At 45.0% G+C, this 26,188-nt stretch overlaps 1 protein-coding gene across 1 annotated transcript in view; it reads left to right on the top strand.

The window, feature by feature from the left end:
• Window positions 1-6,268: 6,268 nt before the first annotated feature.
• The window catches only part of LOC137309164 (mitogen-activated protein kinase kinase kinase 13-like), a gene marked incomplete at its 3' end in the record, with an annotated part of 44,485 nt that continues 24,565 nt past the window's right edge, over window positions 6,269-26,188 (top strand). The window contains exons 1-3 of the mRNA XM_067977444.1: window positions 6,269-6,882; window positions 22,664-22,847; window positions 24,856-25,047. Coding sequence (XP_067833545.1) covers window positions 6,336-6,882; window positions 22,664-22,847; window positions 24,856-25,047 — 923 coding nt within the window. The remainder of the gene's footprint in view (window positions 6,883-22,663; window positions 22,848-24,855; window positions 25,048-26,188) is intronic.

The following is a 26,188-nucleotide window of genomic DNA, read 5'->3' as shown; positions in this document are numbered from 1 at the left end:
ATATTCAGTCTAGAGTGGAATTTTCTGTGTTGAGTGTCTCTCGTAACTGAGATTACATGGCAGAGTGGAGCTCTTTGTATTGTTGAGTGTCTCCCACAGCCTGGCCTGTGTATAGTCCTCGACAGTCAGTGTACAGGAGTGTAAATGATATTTGGCTGCTGCAGTTGTTTTCATTGGGTCCTGTTGGGCTAATTGAATTAGAGCGAGTAACCCCATGTATAATTCAGCAAACGTCTGGAGTAAAGTTCAGCTCCAAGCTCTAGCTTATGATCCAGCCCTCACCCTAAAAACCATCCCTCTGCTCCTGGCCTTTTCAGGAGTATCTCCGTTTGAGTTTGTTTTCTGACCATCAGAACTGGGGGTTATCTTTTTGCGATTCAAATAATCCGATAACCTGATTTTCATGTTTATATCCAGCACCATTATTTGTGTCCAGCTCAGCTCAGACTCCTACACCAAGTGTGGGGGTGCAGTTAGTGCAACGTTGGGTCTTCTATCCAGGGCACCCCCTTGTTGGCGGAGGCAGGTCCACCTAGGCCAGCGATGTTGGCCGCTGGCTGCTGGTCGCCATGTGGGAGGGGCTGAGACCTCAGGCTACGGCCTGTGACCAGAGCCAAGGTGGACAGCCTTGATACCGAGTGCTGCTGGGAGAAGCCATTAGGCTTTGGCTCCTGGCGGCAGTTTTCATCAGAAACACCAAGAGAAGCCTCATCCCAGGAAGGATTTTGGATGCTGCTGATGGTTGGAAGGGCCTACCGTGGCAACAACAACAACTTGCATCTATATAGCGCCTTTAATGTAGTAAAACGTCCCAAGGCGCTTCATAGGAGCGATTATCAAACAAAATTTGACACCAAGTTACGTAAGGAGATATTGGGACAGGTGACAAAAAGCTTGGTCAAAGAGGTAGGTTTTAAGGAGTGTCTGAAGGGAGGAGAAAGAGGTAGAGAGGCGGAGAGATTTATTGAGGGAATTCCAGAGCTTAGGATCTAGGCAGCTGAAGGCACGGCCGCCAATTAAAATTGGGGCTGTGCAAAAGGCCAGAATTGGAGGAGCCCAGAGATCTTGGAGGGTTGTAGGGCTGGAGAAGGTTACAGAGATAGGGAGGCCATTGAGGAATTTGAAAACAAGGGTGAGAATTTTAAAATTGAGGCGTTGCCAGACCGGGAGAATGACCAGATAATCTGTTTTTAGTGATGTTGGTTGAGGGATTGGCCAGGACACCGGGGAGAACTCCCCTGCTCTTCTTCGAAATAGTGCCATGGGATTTTTTTACAACCACCTAAGAGGGCAGACAGGGCCTTGGTTTTACGTTTCGTCTGAACGACGGCATCTCTGACGGTGTCGCAGTCCCTCAGTATTGCACTTGAGGGTCGGCTTAGCTTTATGTATTCGGCTCTCTGGAGTGGGACTTGAATCCACAACCATTCTAACTCAGAGGCGAGAGTGCTACCCACTGAGCCACGGCTGACACAGCTAATCTGTTGCAAACATCTGGGCACCACCATATTAGTTTTCCCCTCTTGTCTGACAGAATTAAAAATGGCGCGTGGCTGCCTCATTGCTGTTGGTGGCACTCTGAGCACGATGTTATGCTGCTGGCCACGGTGGCCCGATATTGGTAGGCATCAATCCGGTGAGCTGTGTCGACGCGCCCCGTTTGGTGCCCCACGGCGCGTTGGCCCGATGTGAATGAGGCCGATGCTCTGCCAGTTGGTCGCCTGAAAGTCAAAATCCTGGCCCCGGTCGTTCATAACTGTTGCAATTGGTCTCGGCACCCCCTGGGCTAGGGAAGGGGAAACATCAGCCAGGGGCTTTCTCCTGATCACTGTCCAGCAGCCCCGGCTGGAAATGTACATGAGTGGCTGGAGCGAGCTTGGTTGTGATGCCGCGCCAGCCGGATAGCTTGATACCCAATGAAAGATGGCCGCTTGGGGTGAGGTATGGGAGAACAGCAGTGGAATCTAACCACAGCGAGAGGTAGAACCTTCAGAAGAGATGGAGACAAAACTGGAAGAAGGAAATAAAGTATACGTTTCACTGCAGGGTTAGTGAGGGTGAGGTTCACCAGGTTGACAAGACACAGAGTCCTCATATTGTCAGTTCTTTTCTCCGAAATTTAATCAGCAGTTGTGGCCCGGGTGGAGTTCATTGCTGCCTGAGTGCGCAGGGTGTAATTACAGTAGCACAGGGTCTGGAGAGATGGCCATTTCACTGACTCGCACGGAGAGATTGTTTGGATGTCACCTGAGAACGCCTTTTCCTATCTCTGCAATTTTCCCATGTCAAGTGATGTCAGATTGTGAAGGATCGGCCCCTGCATTATTCACAGGCTCCTGCCCATAAGAGTGCAGCCTGTGGGGCTGGAGGGTAGAGGGTGGGCCAAGGTCGCGTCACAGCATCTGTGAGGGAGCCTCACCAGCATTTGCTGAAATCTTCAGGCTAGCAGAGGGAACGCGAGGGAGAGGAACAAAAGGCTGGAAACACATGGCAGGCCTGTCAGCACCTGAAAGGACAATAGGCAGGTGGAAGACCACCATTGTAGGAATGACTGGAGAAGGCCACAAGGACAGATCGGCTCACAGAGACATAACCAATGGGTTACAAATCCTGGGTACAGATCTCCCAATATACCTGGAAAGAGGTGAAATACGAAGAAAGAGAAAGAAAGAAAGAACCAGCTTTTAAAGTGTACTCACTGTTGTAATGTAGGAAACGCAGCAGCCAATTTGCACACAGCAAGCTCACAAACAGCAAATTGGCTGCTGCGTTTGCCCACATAACAACTGTGAGCACACTTGAGAAAAATAATCCTGATGGGTGCAAAGTGCATCGGGATGTCCTGGGTGTGTGATAAGGCACTGTATAAATACAAGCTGAGAAAGGCCCAGTTGTCATTAACACGAGGCTATAGTCACCCGCTCTCTAGGAATGCCTAGACCGTCTCATCTCCGCCTGCTGAGGGGGCAGCAGGTAATCATTCCGGTCGGGACATAGTGGAAGCATGGGCTGCAGATCTAGAATGCCAATCACTTTGTATTCTCAGGCGGTATTAGCACCTTGCAACGTGTGCAATAGCACAGGCCCCAAGACGGTCACAGGGCCCTAGACGGTCACAGGCCCCGAGACGGTCACAGGGCCCGAGCCGGTCACAGGCTCCGTGCCAATCACAGGGCCCGAGCCGGTCACAAGGCCCATGCCGATCACAGGGCCCGAGCCGGTCACAGGAGACATGGACCCCGAGCCGGTCACAGGGCCCGAGCCGGTCACAGGGCCTGAGTGAATCCAGTGATAAGTTGTCCAGTAAAATGTTGGGGGCTCCCAACTGCACCTCTGCACAGGGCAAGGCAAATGCCACCACTTCCTGCTGTGAGATATATTGTAATTTATTCCTTGTCTGACATTTCAGGGCTGCCTGCTGCTGAGAGAGGAGTTAGGGCTCTGAATGACCTCTCGGCAGCTGCCAGTAACATATATCCCCGTCTTTTATAGAAATTTATCTTGGTTAACCTCTCGTGCTCAAAATGACTAATGTCAACGCACAGGAATGCAACGCTTTCCAGCATCAAACACTCCCAGGGCAGGTACAGCACGGGTTAGATACAGAGTAAAGCTCCCTCTACACTGTCCCATCAAACGCTCCCAGGGCAGGTACAGCACGGGTTAGATACAGAGTAAAGCTCCCTCTACACTGTCCCATCAAACGCTCCCAGGGCAGGTACAGCACGGGTTAGATACAGAGTAAAGCTCCCTCTACACTGTCCCATCAAACACTCCCAGGGCAAGTACAGGATTAGATACAGAGTAAAGCTCCCTCTACACTGTCCCATCAAACACTCCCAGGGCAGGTACAGCACGGGTTAGATACATAGAATCATAGAAGTTTCCAACATGGAAACAGGCCCTTCGGCCCAACATGTCCATGTCGCCCAGTTTATACCACTCAGCTAGTCCCAATTGCCTGCACTTGGCCCATATCCCTCTATACTCATCTTACCCATGTAACTGTCCAAATGCTTTTTAAAAGACAAAATTGTACCCGCCTCTACTACTGCCTCTGGCAGCTCGTTCCAGACACTCACCACCCTTTGAGTGAAAAAATTGCCCCTCTGGACCCTTTTGTATCTCTCCCCTCTCACCTTAAATCTATGCCCCCTCGTTATAGACTCCTTTACCTTTGGGAAAAAATTTGACTATCTCCCTGATCTATGCCCCTCATTATTTTATAGACTTCTATAAGATCACCCCTAAACCTCCTACTCTCCAGGGAAAAAAGTCTCAGTCTATCCAACCTCTCCCTATAAGTCAAACCATCAAGTCCCGGTAGCATCCTAGTAAATCTTTTCTGCACTCTTTCTAGTTTAATAATATCCTTTCTATAATAGGGTGACCAGAACTGTACACAGTATTCCAAGTGTGGCCTTACTAATGTCTTGTACAACTTCAACAAGACATCCCAACTCCTGTATTCAATGTTCTGACCAATGAAACCAAGCATGCTGAATGCCTTCTTCACCACCCTATCCACCTGTGACTCCACTTTCAAGGAGCTATGAACCTGTACTCCTAGATCTCTTTGTTCTATAACTCTCCCCAACGCCCTACCATTAACGGAGTAGGTCCTGGCCCGATTCGATCTACCAAAATGCATCACCTCACATTTATCTAAATTAAACTCCATCTGCCATTCATCGGCCCACTGGCCCAATTTATCAAGATCCCGTTGCAATCCTAGATAACCTTCTTCACTGTCCACAGTGCCACCAATCTTGGTGTCATCTGCAAACTTACTAACCATGCCTCCTAAATTCTCATCCAAATCATTAATATAAATAACAAATAACAGCGGACCCAGCACCGATCCCTGAGGCACACCGCTGGTCACAGGCCTCCAGTTTGAAAAACAACCCGCTACAACCACCCTCTGTCTTCTGTCGTCAATCCAATTTTGTATCCAATTGGCTACCTCACCTTGGATCCCGTGAGATTTAACCTTATGTAACAACCTACCATGCGGTACCTTGTCAAAGGCTTTGCTAAAGTCCATGTAGACCACGTCTACTGCACAGCCCTCATCTATCTTCTTGGTTACCCCTTCAAAAAACTCAATCAAATTCATGAGACATGATTTTCCTCTCACAAAACCATGCTGACTGTTCCTAATCAGTCCCTGCCTCTCCAAATGCCTGTAGATCCTGTCTCTCAGAATACCCTCTAACAACTTACCCACTACAGATGTCAGGCTCACCGGTCTGTAGTTCCCAGGCTTTTCCCTGCCGCCCTTCTTAAACAAAGGCACAACATTTGCTACCCTCCAATCTTCAGGTACCTCACCTGTAGCTGTCGATGATTCAAATATCTCTGCTAGGGGACCCGCAATTTCCTCCCTAACCTCCCATAACGTCCTGGGATACATTTCATCAGGTCCCGGAGATTTATCTACCTTGATACGCGTTAAGACTTCCAGCACCTCCCTCTCTGTAATATGTACACTCCTCAAGACATCACTATTTATTTCCCCAAGTTCCCTAACATCCATGCCTTTCTCAACCGTAAATACTGATGTGAAATATTCATTTAGGATCTCACCCATCTCTTGTGGTTCCGCACATAGATGACCTTGTTGATCCTTAAGAGGCCCTACAGAGTAAAGCTCCCTCTACACTGTCCCATCAAACACTCCCAGGGCAGGTACAGCTCGGGTTAGATACAGAGTAAAGCTCCCTCTACACTATCCCATCAAGCACTCCCAGGGCAGGTACAGCTCGGGTTAGATACAGAGTAAAGCTCCCTCTAGAGCCTACAAAGCACTTTTGAAGTGTAGTTACTATTGCAATGTAAGGAAACGTAGCAGCCAATTTGCACACAGCAAGCTCCCACAAACAGCAATGAAATAAATGCACAGATAATCTGTTTTAATGATGTTGGTTGAGGGATAAATCTTGGTCAGGACATCGAGGAGAATTCCCCTACTCTTCTTCCAGTAGTACCATGGAATCTTTTATGTCCACCTGAGAGGGCAGGCGGGATTTCGGTTTAACGTCTCATCCGAAAGATGGCACCTTCGACAGTGCAGCACTTCCTCAGTCCTGCACTGGGAGTATCAGCCTACCTTATGTGCTCAAGACTCTGGAGTGGAGACTTGAACCCACAACCTTCTGACCCCGAGGCGAGAGTGCTGCCCACTGAGCCATGGCTGATACTGTAGAGGGCATTAATTGCTGGCCGGCAATTCACATACTGTTTCCTTTTTCCCCTTCAGGTTCGGGTGTTTGCCCCCCTCGTCGGGTTGTGTCCTAGGATTGAACTGAAAGCTACCTCGGGCCGCCTGCCCCATGCACACGCACGGCGTGATGGCCAGTCCGCAGGAGGTCCTGACCTGGTCATCCTCCTCCAACCTCATCAATCAGAACCTGAAGGAAGAGCTGAGGACCCCCGGGGAGCGGGAGAAGCTGCCGGTCAGAGATGTGGATCACAAGCCGTTGTACTTGCCGCCCGAGATCCTGGACAACCTGCAGGAGAAGGGGCCAACGCCGGCCGACGGCAACGGCAGCTCCAACAACCCCATCACCGTCACCATGCTCACCAGCGTGAGCGAGGATTCCCGCGACCAGTTCGAGAACAGCGTGCTGCAGCTGAGGGAGAACGGGGAAGCCGAGGCCAACCGGACCCCCGAGGACAGGAATGGGAATGGGAATGGGAATGACAGAGGCGGCGGTGACAACAGCGGACAGGATGACATGAAGATACATTACAACCGGTCAGGGTCGGGCACAGGGTCAGGCTCGGGCGGCTTCCTTGAGGGACTGTTGGGCTGCCTGAGGCCTGTGTGGAATATTATAGGAAAAGCATACTCCACAGACTATAAACTGCAACAGCAAGGTATGTGACGTCCGACTAATTCACACCGTGTTACTAAGCTTTGTACTAGTTAGCATGCTGGTTAGTAATGTACTAGTTAGCTTTGTACCAGTTAGCTTTCTTCCAGTATCAGTTGTTTAGTACTATTCATGTTGTGCTAGTTAGCATTATATACCATGCTAGTATTGTGTACAACAGTAGTGTTGTGTACTAGTTAGTATTGTGTACCTGTTAATATTGTGTGCCAGTTAATATTGTGTACAGCACGCAGGCATTCATACACACAGCATGCACGCATGTACACACACACACACACACACACACACACACACACACACTTTGTGAGAGTTGTATCGTGTACCTGTTAGTATTGGGTACCAGTTAGAATTGTGTAGCAGTTGGTATTGTGTAGCAGGCTGTATTGTCTCCTAAGGTAATATTGTGCACCAAGGTAGTATTGTGTACCTGTTAGACTTGTGCACCAAGGTAGTATGGTTTACCAATTTGTATTGTGTACCAGTTAGTATAGTGTACCAAGGTAGTATTGTATACCAAGTTACTATTGTGTATCAGTTAATATTGACTACCATGGTACTATTGCGTACCAGTTTGTTTGTGTACAAAAGTAGTATTTTGTACCAAGGTAGCATTGTGTACCAGATAGTATTGTGTACCAGTTAGTATTGTGTGCCACGATAGTATTGTGTACCAAAGTAGTATTTTGTACCAAGGTAGCATTGTGTACCAGATAGTATTTTGTACCAGTTGGTATTCTGTACAAAGGTAGTATTGTATACTAGTTGGCATTGTTCCCATGATAGCATTGTCTACCAGTTGGCATTGTTCCCATGGTAGTATTGTATACCAGTTGGCATTGTTCCCATGATAGTATTGTCTACCAGTTGGCATTGTTCCCATGGTAGTATTGTCTACCAGTTGGCATTGTTCCCATGGTAGTATTGTATACCAGTTGGCATTGTTCCCATGATAGTATTGTCTACCAGTTGGCATTGTTCCCATGGTAGTATTGTCTACCAGTTGGCATTGTTCCCATGGTAGTATTGTATACCAGTTGGCATTGTTCCCATGATAGTATTGTCTACCAGTTGGCATTGTTCCCATGATAGTATTGTCTACCAGTTGGCATTGTTCCCATGGTAGTATTGTATACCAGTTGGCATTGTTCCCATGGTAGTATTGTATACCAGTTGGCATTGTTCCCATGGTAGTATTGTATACCAGTTGGCATTGTTCCCATGATAGTATTGTATACCAGTTGGCATTGTTCCCATGATAGTATTGTCTACCAGTTGGCATTGTTCCCATGATAGTATTGTCTACCAGTTGGCATTGTTCCCATGGTAGTATTGTATACCAGTTGGCATTGTTCCCATGGTAGTATTGTATACCAGTTGGCATTGTTCCCATGGTAGTATTGTATACCAGTTGGCATTGTTCCCATGGTAGTATTGTGTACCAAAGTAGTATTTTGGACCAAGATAGTATTGTGTAAACCAGTTAGTATTGTATACCAAGGAAATATTGTGTACCAGTTAGTATTGTGTACCAATTAATATTGTGTACCAGTTAATATTGTGTACCAGTTAGTATTAAGTACTGAGGTAGCATTGTGTACCAAGGTAGCATTGTGTACCAGTTAGTATTCAGTATCTGTTAGTGTTGTGTACCAAGGTGGTGTTGTGCACCAAGGTGGTATTGTTCACCATTTAGTATTGTGTACAGCATGCACACATGTACACACACACTTTATGAGAGCTGTATTGTGTATCTTTTAGTATTGTGTACCAGTTACTATTGTGTAGCTGTTAGTATTGTGTATCAAGGTAGTATCGTGTGCTAGTTCGTCTTGTGCACCAACGTTTTGCATATCAAGATAGCATAGTGTACTAGTTAATGTTGAGTACCAGTTTGCATTTGTGTACCATGGTAGTATTGTATACCTGTTGGCATTGTGCACCAATTAGTTTTGTGTACCAGTTACTATTTTGTACCAAGGTAATATTGTTTAACCAAGGTTGCATTGTATACTAAGGTAGTATTGTACCAGTTGGTATTGTCTACCATGCTAGTATTGTGTGCCATTTAGTATTGTGTACCATGATAGTATTGTACACCAGTTTGTTTTGTGAAAGTTGTACTCTGTACCAAGGTAGCATTGTGTGCCAGTTGCAATTGTGTACTGTTAAACAACAACAACAACTTGTATTTATATAGCACCTTTAATGTAGTAAAACATCCCAAGGCGCTTCACAGGAGCGATTTTGTGTACCAGTTAGTATTGTGTACAGCACACTGGCATATACATACACAAACTTTACGAGAGTTGAATTGTGTATCTATTAGTATTGTGTACCATGGTAGTATTTTGTACCAAAGGAATATTGTGTAACAAGGTAGTATTGTGTGCCAGTTAGTATTGTGAATCAGTTAGTATTGTGTATCACAGTAGTGTTGTGTATCAGTTAATATTATTTACCAGTTAGTATTGTGAATCAGTTAGTATTGTGTATCACAGTAGTGTTGTGTATCAGTTAATATTATTTACCAGTTAGTATTGTGTTCGATGGTAGTATTTTGTACCAAAGGAGTATTGTGTACCAAGGTAGTATTGTATACCGAGGTACCATTATGTACCGGTTAGTATTGTCTACCATGGTAGTATTGTGTACCAGTCAGTAGTGTGTACCAGTTTGTTTGTGTACCAAAGTAGTAGTGTGTACCTGTTAGTATTGTATACCAAGATGGTACTGTATTTCAGTTAGTATAGTGCACCAAGGTAGTATTGCTTACCAGTTAGCATTGTGTACCCGTTAGTATTGTGTACCAGTCGGTATTATGTACCAGTTAGTATTCTGTACCAGTTATTGTTCACCAAGGAAGCATTGTGTACCAAGGTAGTATTGCTTACCAGTTTGTATGGTGTACCAAGACAGTATTGTGCACCATGGTAGTAGTGTTTACCAGTGTGTTTGTGTGCCAAAGTAGTATTTTGTACCAAGTTAGTATTGTGCACCAGTTAGTATTGTGTAACAATGTAGTACTGTGTGCCAGATACTAGTATTGTATACCAGATAGCATTGTGTACCAAGGTGGTATTGTGTACAATGGTAGTGTGTGTACCATGGTAATATTGTGTGCCAGGGTAGTACTGTGTGGCAAGCTAATATTGTGTATAAGTTAGTATAGCATACTGGTTAGTATTGTGTATCAAGGTAGTTTTGTGTAACTGTTAGTATTGTGTACCAAAGTAGCATTGTGCACCACTTAGTATTATGTACCAGTTAGAATTGTGTACCAAGGTGGTATTATGTACTAAGGTAGTATTTTGTACTGCTGTACATTGTGTACAAGTTAGTATTGTGTGCCAAGTTAATATTGCATTCCACTGTAGTGATGTGTACCAGTTAGTATTATTTATCCGTTAGTATTGTGTGCCAGTTAGAATTGTGTACCAAGTCAGTATTGTGTACCAAGCTAATATTGTGTACTGTTGTAGTATTGTGTACCTTTTAGTATTGTGTACCTAGTTAGTCTTGTTTACTACGGTAGCATTGTGTACCAGTTAGTATTATTTACCAGTTAGTATTGTGTACCAAGGTGGTATTGAATACCAAGGTACCATTGTGTACCAGTCAGCATTCTGTACTGTGGTAGTATTGTACACCAGGTTGTTTGTGTATCAAGGTAGTATTTTTTACCAAGGTGGTATTATGTGCCAGTTAATATTGTATACCAGTAAGTATTGTGTACCAGTTAGTGTTGTGTACTGTGTTAGTATTATGTTCCCATTTGTTTGTTTACCAAAGTATTATTTTGTACCAAGGTAGTATTGTGTACAAGTTAATGTATTGTATACGAAGGTAATATTGCGTACCAGTTAGCATTGTGTACCAGTTAGTATTGTGTATCAGTTAGTATCATGTATCAAAGTAGTATTTTGTACCAAGGTGGTATTGTACACCAAGTTACCACTGTGTACTAGTTAGTACTGTCTACCACGATAGTATTGTGTATCAGTTAGCATTGTGTACTGTGTTAGTCTTATGTTCCTGTTTGTTTGTATATCAAAATATTATTTTGTACTAAGGTAGTATTGTGTACTGGTTAGTATTATGTACCAGTACATATTGTGTACCGGTTAGTATTGTGAATCAGTTAGTATTGTGTATCAGTTAGTATTATTTACCAGTTATATCATGTACCAAGGTAGTATTTTGTACCAAAGGAATATTTTGTGACAAGGTAGTATTGTATACCAAGGTACCATTGTGTACTGGTTAGTATTGTCTACCATGGTAGTGATGTGTACCAGTTTGTTTGTGTACCAAAGTATTATTTTGTACCACGATAGTATTTTGTACCATTTAATATTATGTACCTATGTAGTATTGTGTGCCGGTTAGTATTAAGTACCAGGTAGGATTGTGTACCGAGTTACTCTTATTTACGAAAGTAGCATTGTCTACCAGTTAGTATTATTTACCAAATAGTATTGTGTATCACAGTAGTAGTCAATACCAGCTAGTATTTTGTACCAAGGTAGCATTGTGTACTGGTTACTATTGTGTAGCATTTAGTATTATCTACCAAGGTAGTATTGTGTACCAAGGAAGTTTTGCATACCAAGGTACCTTTGCACACCAGTAAGCATTATGTACCATGGTGGTATTGTGTACCAGGTAGTACTGTGTACCAGTTAGTATTGTGTGCCAAGTTAGTTTTGTGTACCAGGTAGGTTTGTGTACCTAGGTACTAGCATTGTGTACCAGTTAATATTGTGTACCAAAGCTGCATTGTGTACCAGTTGGTTTTGTGTACCAGTTAGTATTCAGTACCAGTTAGTATTGTGTACCAAGATAGTATTGTGCGCCAAGGTATTATTGTGAACCATGGTAGTTTTGTTTAGCAAGTAGTATTCTGTACCAAGATGGTATTTAGTACCAGTTAATATTGTGTACGAAGGTATTATTGTGTACCAGTTAGTGTTTTGTGAACCAGTTAAAATTGTGTACCAGTTAGTATTGTGTACAGCAAGCACACATCCACAAATGTATACACGCGCGCTTTGCTAGAGTTCTAATGTGTACCTGTTAATATTGTGTCGCAGTTAGTATTGTCTACCAAGGAAGTATTGTGTTCCAAGATCATTATTGTATACCAAGGTACCATTGTGCATCAGAAAGTATTATCTACCATGGTAGTATTGTGTACCAGTTAGTATTGTGTACCAATGTAGTATTATGTGCAAGTTAGTATTGTGTACCCGTTAGTATTATGTGCAAGGTAATATTGGGTACCAAGGTAGCATTGTGTAACAAGACAGTATTGTGTACCAGTTAGTGTTGTGGAGCAAGGTCATATTGTGTACCAAAGTAGTATTGTGTACCAGTTAGTATTGTGTACCCAGTTAGTGTTGTGTACCACTTAGTATCAAGTAATTAATATGGTGTATTAAGGTAGTATCATTTTTTTTTTATTCGTTCACGGGATGTGGGCGTCGCTGGCAAGGCCGGCATTTATTGCCCATCCCTAATTGCCCTCGAGAAGGTGGTGGTGAGCCGCCTTCTTGAACCGCTGCAGTCCGTTTGGTGACGGTTCTCCCACAGTGCTGTTAGGAAGGGAGTTCCAGGATTTTGACCCAGCGACGATGAAGGAACTGCGATATATTTCCAAGTCAGGATGGTGTGTGACTTGGAGGGGAACGTGCAGGTGGTGTTGTTCCCATGCGCCTGCTGCCCTTGTCCTTTTAGGTGGTAGAGGTCGCGGGTTTGGGAGGTGCTGTCGAAGAAGCCTTGGCGAGTTGCTGCAGTGCATCCTGTGGATGGTGCACACTGCAGCCACAGTGCGCCGGTGGTGAAGGGAGTGAATGTTTAGGGTGGTGGATGGGGTGCCAATCAAGCGGGCTGCTTTATCTTGGATGGTGTCGAGCTTCTTGAGTGTTGTTGGAGCTGCACTCATCCAGGCAAGTGGAGAGTATTCCATCACACTCCTGACTTGTGCCTTGTAGATGGTGGAAAGGCTTTGGGGAGTCAGGAGGTGAGTCACTCGCTGCAGAATACCCAGCCTCTGACCTGCTCTCGTAGCCACAGTATTTATATGGCTGGTCCAGTTAAGTTTCTGGTCAATGGTGACCCCCAGGATGTTGATGGTGGGGGATTCGGCGATGGTAATGCCGTTGAATGTCAAGGGGAGGTGGTTAGACTCTCTCTTGTTGGAGATGGTCATTGCCTGGCGCGAATGTTACTTGCCACTTATGAGCCCAAGCCTGGATGTTGTCCAGGTCTTGCTGCATGCAGGCTCGGACTGCTTCATTATCTGAGGGGTTGCAAATGGAACTGAACACTGTGCAGTCATCAGCGAACATCCCCATTTCTGACCTTATGATGGAGGGAAGGTCATTGATGAAGCAGCTGAAGATGGTTGGGCCTAGGACACTGCCCTGAGGAACTCCTGCAGCAATGCCCTGGGGCTGAGATGATTGGCCTCCAACAACCACTACCATCTTCCTTTGTGCTAGGTATGACTCCAGCCACTGGAGAGTTTTCCCCCTGATTCCCATTGACTTCAATTTTGCTAGGGCTCCTTGATGCCACACTCGGTCAAATGCTGCCTTGATGTCAAGGGCAGTCACTCTCACCTCACCTCTGGAATTCAGCTCTTTTGTCCATGTTTGGACCAAGGCTGTAATGAGGTCTGGAGCCGAGTGGTCCTGGCGGAACCCAAACTGAGCATCGGTGAGCAGGTTATTGGTGAGTAAGTGCCGCTTGATAGCACTGTCGACGACACCTTCCATCACTTTGCTGATGATTGAGAGTAGACTGATGGGGCGGTAATTGGCCGGATTGGATTTGTCCTGCTTTTTGTGGACAGGACATACCTGGGCAATTTTCCACATTGTCGGGTGGATGCCAGTGTTGTAGCTGTACTGGAACAGCTTGGCTAGAGGCGCAGCTAGTTCTGGAGCACAAGTCTTCAGCACTACAGGTGGGATGTTGTCAGGGCCCATAGCCTTTGCTGTATCCAGTGCACTCAGCCGTTTCTTGATATCACGTGGAGTGAATCGAATTGGCCGAAGACTGGCTTCCGTGATGGTGGGGATATCGGGAGGAGGCTGAGATGGATTATCCACTCGGCACTTCTGGTTGCAAACGCTTCAGCCTTGTCTTTTGCACTCACGTGCTGGACTCCGCCATCATTGAGAATGGGGATGTTTGCAGAGCCTCCTCCTCCCGTTAGTTGTTTAATTGTCCACCACTATTCACGACTGGATGTGGCAGGACTGCAGAGCTTTGATCTGATCCGTTGGTTGTGGAATCGCTTAGCTCTGTCTATAGCATGTTGCTTCCGCTGTTTAGCATGCATGTAGTCCTGAGTTGTAGCTTCACCAGGTTGGCACCTCATTTTTAGGTACGCCTGGTGCTGCTCCTGGCATGCTCTTCTACACTCCTCATTGAACCAGGGTTGATCCCCTGGCTTGTTGGTAATGGTAGAGTGAGGAATATGCCGGGCCATGAGGTTACAGATTGTGCTGGAATACAATTCTGCTGCTGCTGATAGCCCACAGCGCCTCATGGATGCCCAGTTTTGAGCTGCTAGATCTGTTCTGAATCTATCCCATTTAGCACGGTGGTAGTGTCACACAACACGTTGGATGGTGTCCTCAGTGCAAAGACGGGATTTCATCTCCACGAGGACTGTGCGGTGGTCACTCCTACCAATACTGTCATGGACAGATGCATTTGCGACAGGTAGATTGGTGAGGACGAGGTCAAGTAAGTTTTTCCCTCGTGTTGGTTCGCTCACCACCTGCCGCAGGCCCAGTCTAGCAGCTGTGTCCTTCAGGACTCGGCCAGCTCGGTCAGTAGTGGTGCTGCCGAGCCACTCTTGGTGATGGACATTGAAGTCCCCCACCCAGAGTACATTTTGTGCCCTTGCTACCCTCAGTGCTTCCTCCAAGTGGTGCTCAACATGGAGGAGGACTGATTCATCAGCTGAGGGAGGGCGGTAGGTGGTAATCAGCAGGAGGTTTCCTTGCCCATGTTTGACCTGATGCCATGAGATTTCATGGGGTCCAGAGTCAATGTTGAGGACTCCCAGGGCCACTCCCTCCTGACTGTATATCACTGTACCGCCACCTCTGGTGGGTCTGTCCTGCCGGTGGGACAGGACATACCCAGGGATGGTGATGGAAGAGTCTGGGACATTGTCTGAAAGGTATGATTCTGTGAGTATGGCTATGTCAGGCTGTTGCTTGACTAGTCTGTGGGACAGCTCTCCCAATTTTGGCACAAGTCCCCAGATGTTAGTAAGGAGGACCTTGCAGGGTCGACTGGGCTTGGTGTTTTGCCATTGTCATGTCCGGTGCCTAGTGGTCCGATGCCGGGTGGTCCGTCCGGTTTTATTCTTATTATGACTTTTCGTAGCGAGATTTTACAACTGAGTGGCTTGCTAGGCCATTTCAGAGGGCAATTAAGAATCAACCACATTGCTGTGGGTCTGGAGTCACATCTAGGCCAGACCGGGTAAGGACGGCAGGCTTCCTTCCCTTAAGGACATTAGTGAACCAGATGGGTTTTTACGACAATCCGGTAGTTTCATGGCCATCATTACTGATACTAGTATTTTAATTCCAGATTTTTATTTAATTAATTAATTGAATTTAAATTCGCCAGCTGCCGTGGCGGGATTTGAACTCATGACTCTCGATTTTAGTCCAGGCCTCTGGATTACTAGCCCAGTAACATAACCACTATGCTACCGTACCCAGTATTAACTCATGTAAGAGTTAATATTGTGTACCAGTTAATATTGTACCAGTTAGTATTGTGCACCATGGGAGTATAGTGTACTATTTAATATTGTGTACCCCTTTAGTATTGTGTACCAAGATTGTGCACCAGTTAGTATTTTGTACCAAGATAGTATTGTGTACCAAGGTAGTATTGTGTAGCAGTTAGTATCAAGTACTGTAGTATTGCGTTCCAAGGTAATATTGTGTACCAGTTAGTATAGTGTACCAGATAGTGTGATGTACCACAAGGTAGCATTGTGTAAGACTTAGTATTGTGTACCAGTTAGTATTTTGTACCATTTCATAATGTGTATCAAAGTAGTATTGTGTACCAAGGTAATATTTTGTACCAAGATAGTATTGTGTACCAGTTAGTATTGTATTGTGTAACACAGTGGTGTCATGTATCGTTTGGATTCACTACCAGTTAGTATTGTGTGCCAGGGTCATATTGTGTGCCACGGTAGTATTGAGTGCCAAGACATTATTGCGTACCAGTTAGTATTGCGTACCAAGGTAGCATTGTTTGTCAGTTAGTATTGTGTACCAAGGTAATATTTTGTACCATGTAGTATTGTGTACCAAAGTAGTATTGTGCATCATGGTACTATTGTGCACCGTTAGTATTCTCTACCAAGGTAGTATTCTGTCCCAGTTAATATTGTTTACCAAGGTAGCATTGTGTACCACTTAATATTGTGTACCATGTTAGTATCACATAACTTAGTATTGTGTACCTAGGTAGTATTGTGTACCAAGATAGCGTTGTGTAAGAGTTAATATTGTGTACCAGTTAGTATCGTGCACCATGTGAGTATTGTGTACTATTTAAAATTGTGTACCTTTCAGTATTGTGCACCTTTCAGTATTGTGCACCAAGGTTGTCCCGTACACTGGTTAGCATTGTGTACCAAGGTAGCATTGGGTGCCAGTTAACATTATTTATCATTTAGTATTATGTGCCAGTTAGCACTGTACAAAGGTCGCATTGAGTACCAGTTGGTATCGTGTACCAGTTAGTAGTGTGTAACAAGGTGGAATTTTGTACCAAAATAGTATATACCAAGGTGCCGTTGTGTACCAGGTAGTATTGTCTACCATGATAGTGTTGTGTATCAGTTAGCATTGTTTCCATGGCAGTATTGTGTACCAAGGTAGCATTGGGTGCCAGTTAACATTATTTATCATTTAGTATTATGTGCCAGTTAGCACTGTACAAAGGTCGCATTGAGTACCAGTTGGTATCGTGTACCAGTTAGTAGTGTGTAACAAGGTGGAATTTTGTACCAAAATAGTATATACCAAGGTGCCGTTGTGTACCAGGTAGTATTGTCTACCATGATAGTGTTGTGTATCAGTTAGCATTGTTTCCATGGCAGTATTGTGTACCAAGGTAGTATTGTGTGCCACAGCAGTATTGAATGCCTGTTTGTATTGTGTATTAGTTTGTATTGTGTACCAGTTAATATTCAGTTCGAGGGTCATATTGTGTGCCAAGATATTATTGTGTACCAGTTAGTATTGTGTACCAGTCAGTATTCAGTACCAGTTAATATTTTGCACCAAGTAGCCTTGTGTGCCAGTTAGTTTTGTGTAAAGCACGCATACATGCACTAATCTACACCCGCACACTTTACAAGAGTTGTATTGTGTACCTGTTAGTATTGAGTATCGATTAATATTGTGTAGCAGTTAGTATTGTCTACCAAGGAAGTATTGTGTACCAAGGTAGTATTGTATACCAAGGTACCATTGTGCACCAGTAAGCATTGTCTACTGTGGTAGTATTGTGTACCAGTTAGCATTGTGTACCGTGGTAGTATTATGTACCAGGTAATCGTGAGTACCAACATAATATTGTGTGCCAGTTAGTATTGTGCATCAAGGTAATATTGTGTACCAAGGTAGCATTGTGTACCAGATAATATTGTGTGCCAGTTTGTATTATGTACCAGTCAGTATTCAGTACCAATTAGTTTTGTGTACCAAGGTCGTATTTTGTACCAAGGTAGTATTGTGTACCAGTTAATACTAACTGGTACACAATATTGTGTACCAGTTAGTATCATGTACCAAGGTAGTATTTGTACCAAGGTAGTATTGTGTACCAAGATAGTATTTTCTATCAGTTAGTATTGTGTACCACAGTAATATTGTGTACCTGTTCTGTACCAGTTATTTTTGTCTACCAAGTTAGTATTGTCTACCAGTTATTATCATGTACCACAGTATTGTGTACTTAGGTACTATTGTGTACCAGTTGGTATTGTGTCCCACAGTAGTATTGTGTACCAAGGTAACATTGTGCACCAGTTAGTATTGTGTACCAAGGTAGCATTGTGTACCAAGACAGTCTTGTGTACCATTTAGTATTATGTACCAAGGTAGTATTGTGTACCAAGGTACCACTGTGTACCAGTTACTATTGTCTACCATGATAGTATTGTGTACCAGTTAATATTGTGTACATTTTAGTATTGTGTACCAGATAATATTGTGTACCTTTTAGTATTGTGTACCAAGGTAGCCTTGTGTACCGGTTAGTATTGTGTACCATTTAACATTGTGTACCAAGGTAACATTGTCTACCAGTTAGTACAGTGTATCTGTTAGTATTGTGTACCAGTTAGTATTGACTACCAAGGTTGTATTTTGTACCAATGTAGTATTGTGTTCCAAGGTAGTATTGTATACCATGATAGTATTGTGTGCCAGTGAGCATTATTTCCATCTTAGTACTAGTTAATCTTATGCACCAAGGTAGTATTGTCTACCAGTTAATATTATGTAGCAGGTAATATTGTGTACCGTGGTATCAGATAGTATTGTGTACCACAGTGGTATTGTGTTCCAGTTAGTATTGTGTACCAGTTAGAATTCAGTACCAGTTTGTATTGTGTACCAAGGTCATATTGTGCACTAAGGTATTATTGTGTGCCAAGGTATTATTATGTACCATGTACATAGGAACATAAGAAATAGGAGCAGGAGTAGGCCATACGGCCCCTCGAGCCTGCTCCGCCATTCAATAAGATCATGGCTGATCTTCAACCTCAACTCCAATTTCCTGCCCCATCCCCATATCCTTTGATTCCCCTAGAGTCCAAAAATCAACTATCTCAGCCTTGAACATATTCAACGACTCAGCATCCACAGCCCTCTGGAGTAGAGAATTCCAAAGATTCACAACCCTCTGAGTAAAGAATCACAGAATCATAGAAAGGTTGCAGCACGGAAGGAGGCCATTCGGCCCATCAAGTCCACACCGGTTCTATGCAACAGCAATCCAACTAGTCCCACTCCCCAGCCCTAATCCCCGCAGCCCTGCAAATTTTTTACTTTCAAGTAATCATCCAGTTCCCTTTTGAAGGCCATGATTGAATCTGCCTCCACCACCCCCTCAGGCAGTGCATTCCAGATCCTAACCACTCGCTGTGTAAAAAAAATGTTTCCTCATGTCACCTTTGGTTCTTTTTCCAATCACCTTAAATCTATGTCCTCTGGTTCTTGACCCTTCTGCCAATGGGAACAGTTTCTCTCTATCTACTCTGTCCAGACCCTTCATGATTTTGAAGACCTCTATCAAATCTCCTCACAACCTTCTCTGTTCCAAGGAGAACAATCCCAGCTTCTCCAGTCTATACACATAACTAAAGTCCCTCATCCCTGAAACCTTCTGCACCCTCTCTAAGGCCTTCACAAGTTTCCAAAAGAATGGTGCCCAGAACTGGACACAATACTCCAGTTGTGGCCGAACCAGCATTTTATAAAGGTTCATCATGACTTCTTTACTATGCCTCTATTTATAAAGTCCAGGATCCCGTTTGCTTTTTTAACCGCTTTCTCAACCTGCCCTGCCACCTTCAATGATTTGTGCACATATACCCCCAGATCTCTCTGTTCCTGTACCCCTTTTAGAATTGTGCCCTCTAGTTTATATTGCATCTCCTTATTCTTTCTACCGAAATGGATCACTTCGCATTTCTCTGCATTAAATTTCATCTGCCATGTGTCCGCCCATGCCACCAGCCTGTCTGTGTCCTCTTGAAGTCTATCACTATCCTCCTCACTGTTTATTACCCTGCAAATTTTGAAATTGTGCCCTGCACACCTGTACACCCAAGTCCAAGTCATTAATATATCAAGAAAAGCAGTGCAAACCCCTGGGGAACACCACTGTCATGGTAGCATTGTGTACCAGCAATTATTGTGTACCAAGGTAGCATTGAGTACCATGCTAGAGTATTGTGTACCAATGTGTACCAGTTAGTATTGTGTACAGCATGCACGCATACACACACACAGCATGCACGCATGTACTCACACAAACTTCACAAGAGTTGCATTGTGTAAATGTTTGTAGTGTACAAGTACGTTTTGTGTAACAGTTAGTTTTGTGTAGCAGTAAATATTGTGTACCAAGGTAGTATTGTGTGCCAAGGTTGTATTGTATACCTTATTGTGTTGTGTACCAATCAGTATTCTGTACCAGTTCGTCTGGTGTATCAAGGTGATATTGTGCACCAGTTAGTACAGTGTACCTATGTAGTTTTGTGTACCAGTTAGTATTGTGTACCAACGTCATATTGTGTACCATTAATATTGTTTACCAATGCAGTATTGTGTACCAGTTATTTGTATGTACCATGGTGGTATTGTGTAATAAGGTAGTATTATGTACCACTTACAATTGTGTACCAGTTAGTGTTATGAACCAGTTAGTATTGTGTACAGTATGCATGCATACACACAGCATGCACGCAAGTGTTCAGTTCCATTCGCAACCCCTCAGATAATGAAGCAGTCCGTGCCTGCATGCAGCAAGACCTGGACAACATCCAGGCTTGGGCTGATAAGTGGCAAGTAACATTCGCGCCAGACAAGTGCCAGGAAATGACCATCTCCAACAAGAGAGAGTCTAACCACCTCCCCTTGACATTCAATGGCATTACCATCACCAAATCCCCCACCATCAACATCCTGGGGGTCACCATTGACCAGAAACTTAACTGGACCAGCCACATAAATACTGCGGCCACAAGAGCAGGTCAGAGGCTGGGTATTCTGCAGCAAGTGACTCACCTCCTGACTCTCCAAAGCCTTTCCACCATCTACAAGGCATAAGTCATGAATGTGTTGGAATGCTCTTCACTTGCCTGGATGAGTGCAGCTCCAACAACACTCAAGAAGCTCAACACCATCCAGGACAAAGCAGCCCGCTTGATTGGCACCCCATCCACCACCCTAAATATTCACTCCCTCCACCACCGGCGCACAGTGGCTGCAGTGTGTACCATCCACAGGATGCACTGCAGCAACTCGCCAAGGCTTCTTCGACAGCACCTCCCAAACCCACGACCTCTACCACCTAGAAGGACAAGGACAGCAGGCACATGGGAACAACACCACCTGCACGTTCCCCTCCAAGTCACACACCATCCCAACTTGGAAATATATCGCCGTTCTTTCATCGTCACTGGGTCAAAATCCTGGAACTCCCTACCTAACAGCACTGTGGGAGAACCTTCACCACACGGACTGCAGCGGTTCAAGAAGGCGGCTCACCACCACCTTCTCAAGGGCAACTAGGGATGGGCAATAAATGCTGGCCTTGCCAGCGACGCCCACATCCCATGAACGAATAAAAAAATATACTCACACACACTTTATTATTGTGTACCAAGGAAGTATTCTGTACCAGTTAGTATTGTTTACCAAGGTTGTATTGTGTACCAGTTAGTACTGTATACCAAGGCAGTATTCTGTACCAGTTAGTATTCTATACCAAGGTAGTATTGTGTATCGAGGTAGTATTGTATACCAGTTAGTATTGTTTACCACGGTAGTATTGTGTACCAAGATTGTATTGAGTACCAGTTGGTATTGTGTACCAGTTAGTATTCTATACCAAGGTAGTATTGTGTATCGAGGTAGTATTGTATACCAGTTAGTATTGTTTACCACGGTAGTATTGTGTACCAAGTTTAGTATTATGTACCAAGATATTATTGTCTACCAGTTATCTTTGTGTACCAAGGTAGTATTGTCTACCAGTTTACGTATTGTGTCGTAAGGTAATAATGTGTACCAGTTAGTATTGTTTACCATGATAGTATTGTGTACCAGTTAATACAGTGTACAGCATGCACGCATGCATACACACAGCATGCACAAACACACTTTATAAGAGTTGTATTGTGTAACTGTTTGTATTGTGTACAAGTAGGTATTGTGTAGCAGTTGGTTTTGTGTAGCAGTTAATATTGTGTTCCAAGGTAGTATTGTGTACCAAGATAGTATTGTATACCTTATCGTATTGTGTACCAGTTTGTATTCTGTACGAGTTAGTCTGGTGTATCAAGGTAGTATTGTGTTGCAGTTAGTACTGTGTACCAAAGTATTATTTTGTACCCAGGTAGTATTGTGTTGTGCCCCAGTTAAAATTGTATACCAAGGTTGTATTGTGTACCACTGTCATATTGTGAACCAGTTAGTATTGTGAACCAATTATTATGCACTGAGGTAGTATTGTCTACCAATTAATATTGTATACTAAGGTTGTATTGAGTACCAAGGTGGTATTGTGTGCCAGTTAGTGTTGTGTACCGAGGTAGTATTGTGTACCAAGTTAGTATTGTGTACCAAGTTAGTATTGTGTACCAGTTAATATTGTGTACCAAGGTAGTATTGTGTACCAAGGTAGCATTGTGCACCACTCAGTATTGCGTACAGCACACATACATATACACATATACACTTTGCGAGATTTATTAGATAATAATCAAGAAAAGATTCCTGGTTGCTTTGTCCTCTCTCTAACCCAGGGGTACTGAGGCCAATTATAGCACCCCTGCTACCATCAAACCTGAGACCACCACTATCTTTTCTCTGATTAACTCAGAGCATACTGTGGTAAACTCTGTGATAACTTTAGTCTCGCACGTGCTGGGATCTGTTGGATTGATTCTGGTATGTTTCCTGATTTGTCAGATTCCTGGGAGGTACCGTTTGAGGAGATCTCGGAGCTGCAATGGCTGGGGAGCGGAGCCCAAGGAGCTGTGTTTCTGGGCAAATTCCGAGGTGAAGACGTGGCCATTAAAAAAGTGCGGGAACAGAAGGAAACGGACATCAAGCCCCTGAGGAAGCTGAAACATCCCAACATCATCGCATTCAAGTAAGGTTCACACATACTCAAGACTGTTAATGGGGCTAATGCACTGGGTAAGGGCCCTAGACCTCAGTTAGTCTCAAGCAGACATTTGTTTTGTTTTATAAATGAGTTTTCTGAGGGAATTTGTGACACAACAGTTCAGACAGCGGCCTTTCACCTCTGAGACTTGGGTTGGAATCCAGCCCAGACTGATGGGATGAGAGTCTCTTCTATCTGCTGGCAGTGAGGGTTCAGCGTGAAGTGCATTTCAGCAGCCTCTTCCCAATTCCTAGATGGCATGGGACCAATACAGGAAGCTGCACCAAACTGGGGCAACTGGACCAAACTGGGGCAACTGGACCAAACTGGGGCAACTGGCAATGCCACTCATACCACACTGGCTGGAGAGGGAAATGGTGAAGTGCCACAGAATGGGGCTGAGCACAAGACCTTGTGGAAGAGACGTGTCATCATGTCAGTGTAGAGGGAGCTTTACTCTGAATCTAAACCTGTACCTGCCCTGGGAGTGTTTGATGGGACAGTGGAGAGGGAGCTTCACTCTGTATCTAACCCGTGCTGTACCTGCCCTGGGAGTGTTTGATGGGACAGTGTAGAGGGAGCTTTACTCTGTATCTAACCCGTGCTGTACCTGCCCTGGGAGTGTTTGATGGGACAGTGTAGAAGGAGCTTTACTCTGTATCTAACCCGTGCTGTACCTGTCCTGGGAGTGTTTGATGGGACAGTGTAGAGGGAGCTTTACTCTGTTTCTAACCCTGTACCTGCCCTGGGAGTATTTGATGGGACAGTGTAGAGGGAGCTTTACTCTGTATCTAACCCGTGCTGTACCTGCCCTGGGAGTGTTTGATGGACAGTGTAGAGGGAGCTTTACTCTGTATCTAACCCGTGCTGTACCTGCCCTGGGAGTGTTTGATGGACAGTGTAGAGGGAGCTTTACTCTGTATCTAACCTGTGCTGTACCTGCCCTGGGAGTGTTTGATGGGACAGTGTAGGAGAAGCTTAACTCTGTATCTAACCCTGTACCTGCCCTGGAAGTGTTCCTTAAATGTAATGTATCCCATTCTAGCACTAACATTCCTGAGAGTCTGATATATTTTAATTTTAACACAAATAACTGGACGGGGAAAACACTGAACTCTAGGAGATGCAGCTGGGGTGGGGCAGTGGGGGTGGGGCAGTGGGGGTAGGGATGAGCAGCTGGGGTGGGGCAGTGGGGGTGGGGATGAGCAGCTGGGGTGGGGCAGTGGGGGTGGGGATGAGCAGTTGGGGTGGGGCAGTGAGAGTGGGGGTGGGCAGTGGGAGTGGTGCAGTGGCAGTGGGGGTGGAGCAGCGGGGATGGGGCAATGGTTGTGGGGTAATGGGGGTGGGGTAGCTGGGGTGGGGGATGAGCAGTTGGGGTGGGGCAATGGTGGTGGGGCAGCTGGGGTGGGGCAATGGTGGTGGGGCAGCTGGGGTGGGGCAGTGGGGGTGGGGCAGTGGGGGTAGGGATGAGCAGCTGGGGTGGGGCAGTGGGGGTGGGGATGAGCAGCTAGGGTGGGGCAGTGGGGGTGGGGATGAGCAGTTGGGGTGGGGCAGTGGGGTTGGGGATGAGCAGCTGGGGTGGGGGGTGGGGATGAGCAGTTGGGGTGGGACAGTGGAGGGTGGGGATGAGCAGCTGGGGTGGGACAGTGGGGGGTGGGGATGAGCAGCTGGGGTGGGACAGTGGGGGGTGGGGATGAGCAGCTGGGGTGGGACAGTGGAGGTGGGGATGAGCAGCTGGGGTGGGACAGTGGGGGGTGGGGATGAGCAGCTGGGGTGGGGCAGTGGGGGTGAGGGTGGGGAAGTGGGGGTAAGGGTGGGGCAGTGGGGGTGAGGGTGGGGCAGTGGGGATTGTTAATTACATCTTGCAACCCGACATAGTCAGGTTAACGCTGATTGAATTGACTGTTGTCAGTAAATTGATCGCTTGTCCTGCAGCATTTGGAGTAAGATAGCAGTGTCCATGTGGTGAAATGTTTAACTTTCTTTTCCCCAGGGGTGTTTGTACCCAGGCTCCATGTTACTGTATTATTATGGAATACTGTGCCCACGGCCAGTTATACGAGGTTCTGCGGGCAGGCCGCAAGATCACTCCCCGTCTGTTGGTGGACTGGTCCTCCGGAATCGCCAGCGGAATGAACTACCTACATCTACACAAAATCATCCACAGGGACCTCAAATCACCCAAGTGAGTAAAACATGTCTACACTGCAACACACACATGTACATACACATGTGTCCACATATACACATACATGTACACATACACTTGTCATTGTACATGAACACACACATGTACACATATACATTCACACGCATGTACACATACACACATGTACACATACACGCATGTATAGACATAGACGTACACATACATGAACACACATACAAGTACTCTCACACACGTGTACATATACACACATGTACACACACAAACACATACATGTATATACATACACGGACACATGTTAAAAACGTACACATACACGTACTCTCACACACGTATACACACAAGTGCTAATACACATATACACGTACACACACATGTATACACATACACATATATGCGCATGGAAGCACACAATGCAGATACACACAACACACACTCCAGATACACAAACACATAATTCAGAGATACTGTAGACATATGCATTGTAAACACGTGTGCACAGATACACACTCATACACAGACACACGGACACACACAACATATGTCTCAGGACATCTGCATGTATCAAATACAATTGTGTTCCTACTGCATCAGTGCCATTAATCTGAACCAGCAACCCCGGGAGTGAATTACAGGCTGGAATCTCATCGAGGGTTCGGGTGGTTTATATATAGAGTAACAGATACCCAGGAGTGAGTTACAGACTGGAATCTAATCGAGGGGATCGGGTGGTTTATATATAGAATAACAGATACCCGGGAGTGAGTTACAGACTGGAATCTAATCGAGGGGATCGGGTGGTTTATATATAGAGTAACAGATACCCAGGAGTGAGTTACAGACTGGAATCTAATCGAGGGGATCGGGTGGTTTATATATAGAATAACAGATACCCGGGAGTGAGTTACAGGCTGGAATCTAATCGAGGGGATCGGGTGGTTTATATATAGAATAACAGATACCCGGGAGTGAGTTACAGGCTGGAATCTAATCGAGGGGATCGGGTGGTTTATATATAGAATAACAGATACCCGGGAGTGAGTTACAGACTGGAACCTAATCGAGGGAGTTATATATAGAATAACAGATACCCGGGAGTGAGTTACAGACTGGAATCTAATCGAGGGGATCGGGGGGTTTATATATAGAATAACAGATA

The sequence above is a fragment of the Heptranchias perlo genome, unplaced genomic scaffold (genome assembly GCF_035084215.1).
Source record: "Heptranchias perlo isolate sHepPer1 unplaced genomic scaffold, sHepPer1.hap1 HAP1_SCAFFOLD_151, whole genome shotgun sequence".
Classification (NCBI taxonomy): Eukaryota; Metazoa; Chordata; class Chondrichthyes; order Hexanchiformes; family Hexanchidae; genus Heptranchias; species Heptranchias perlo.
This window is presented reverse-complemented; position numbering and strand designations above follow the sequence as displayed.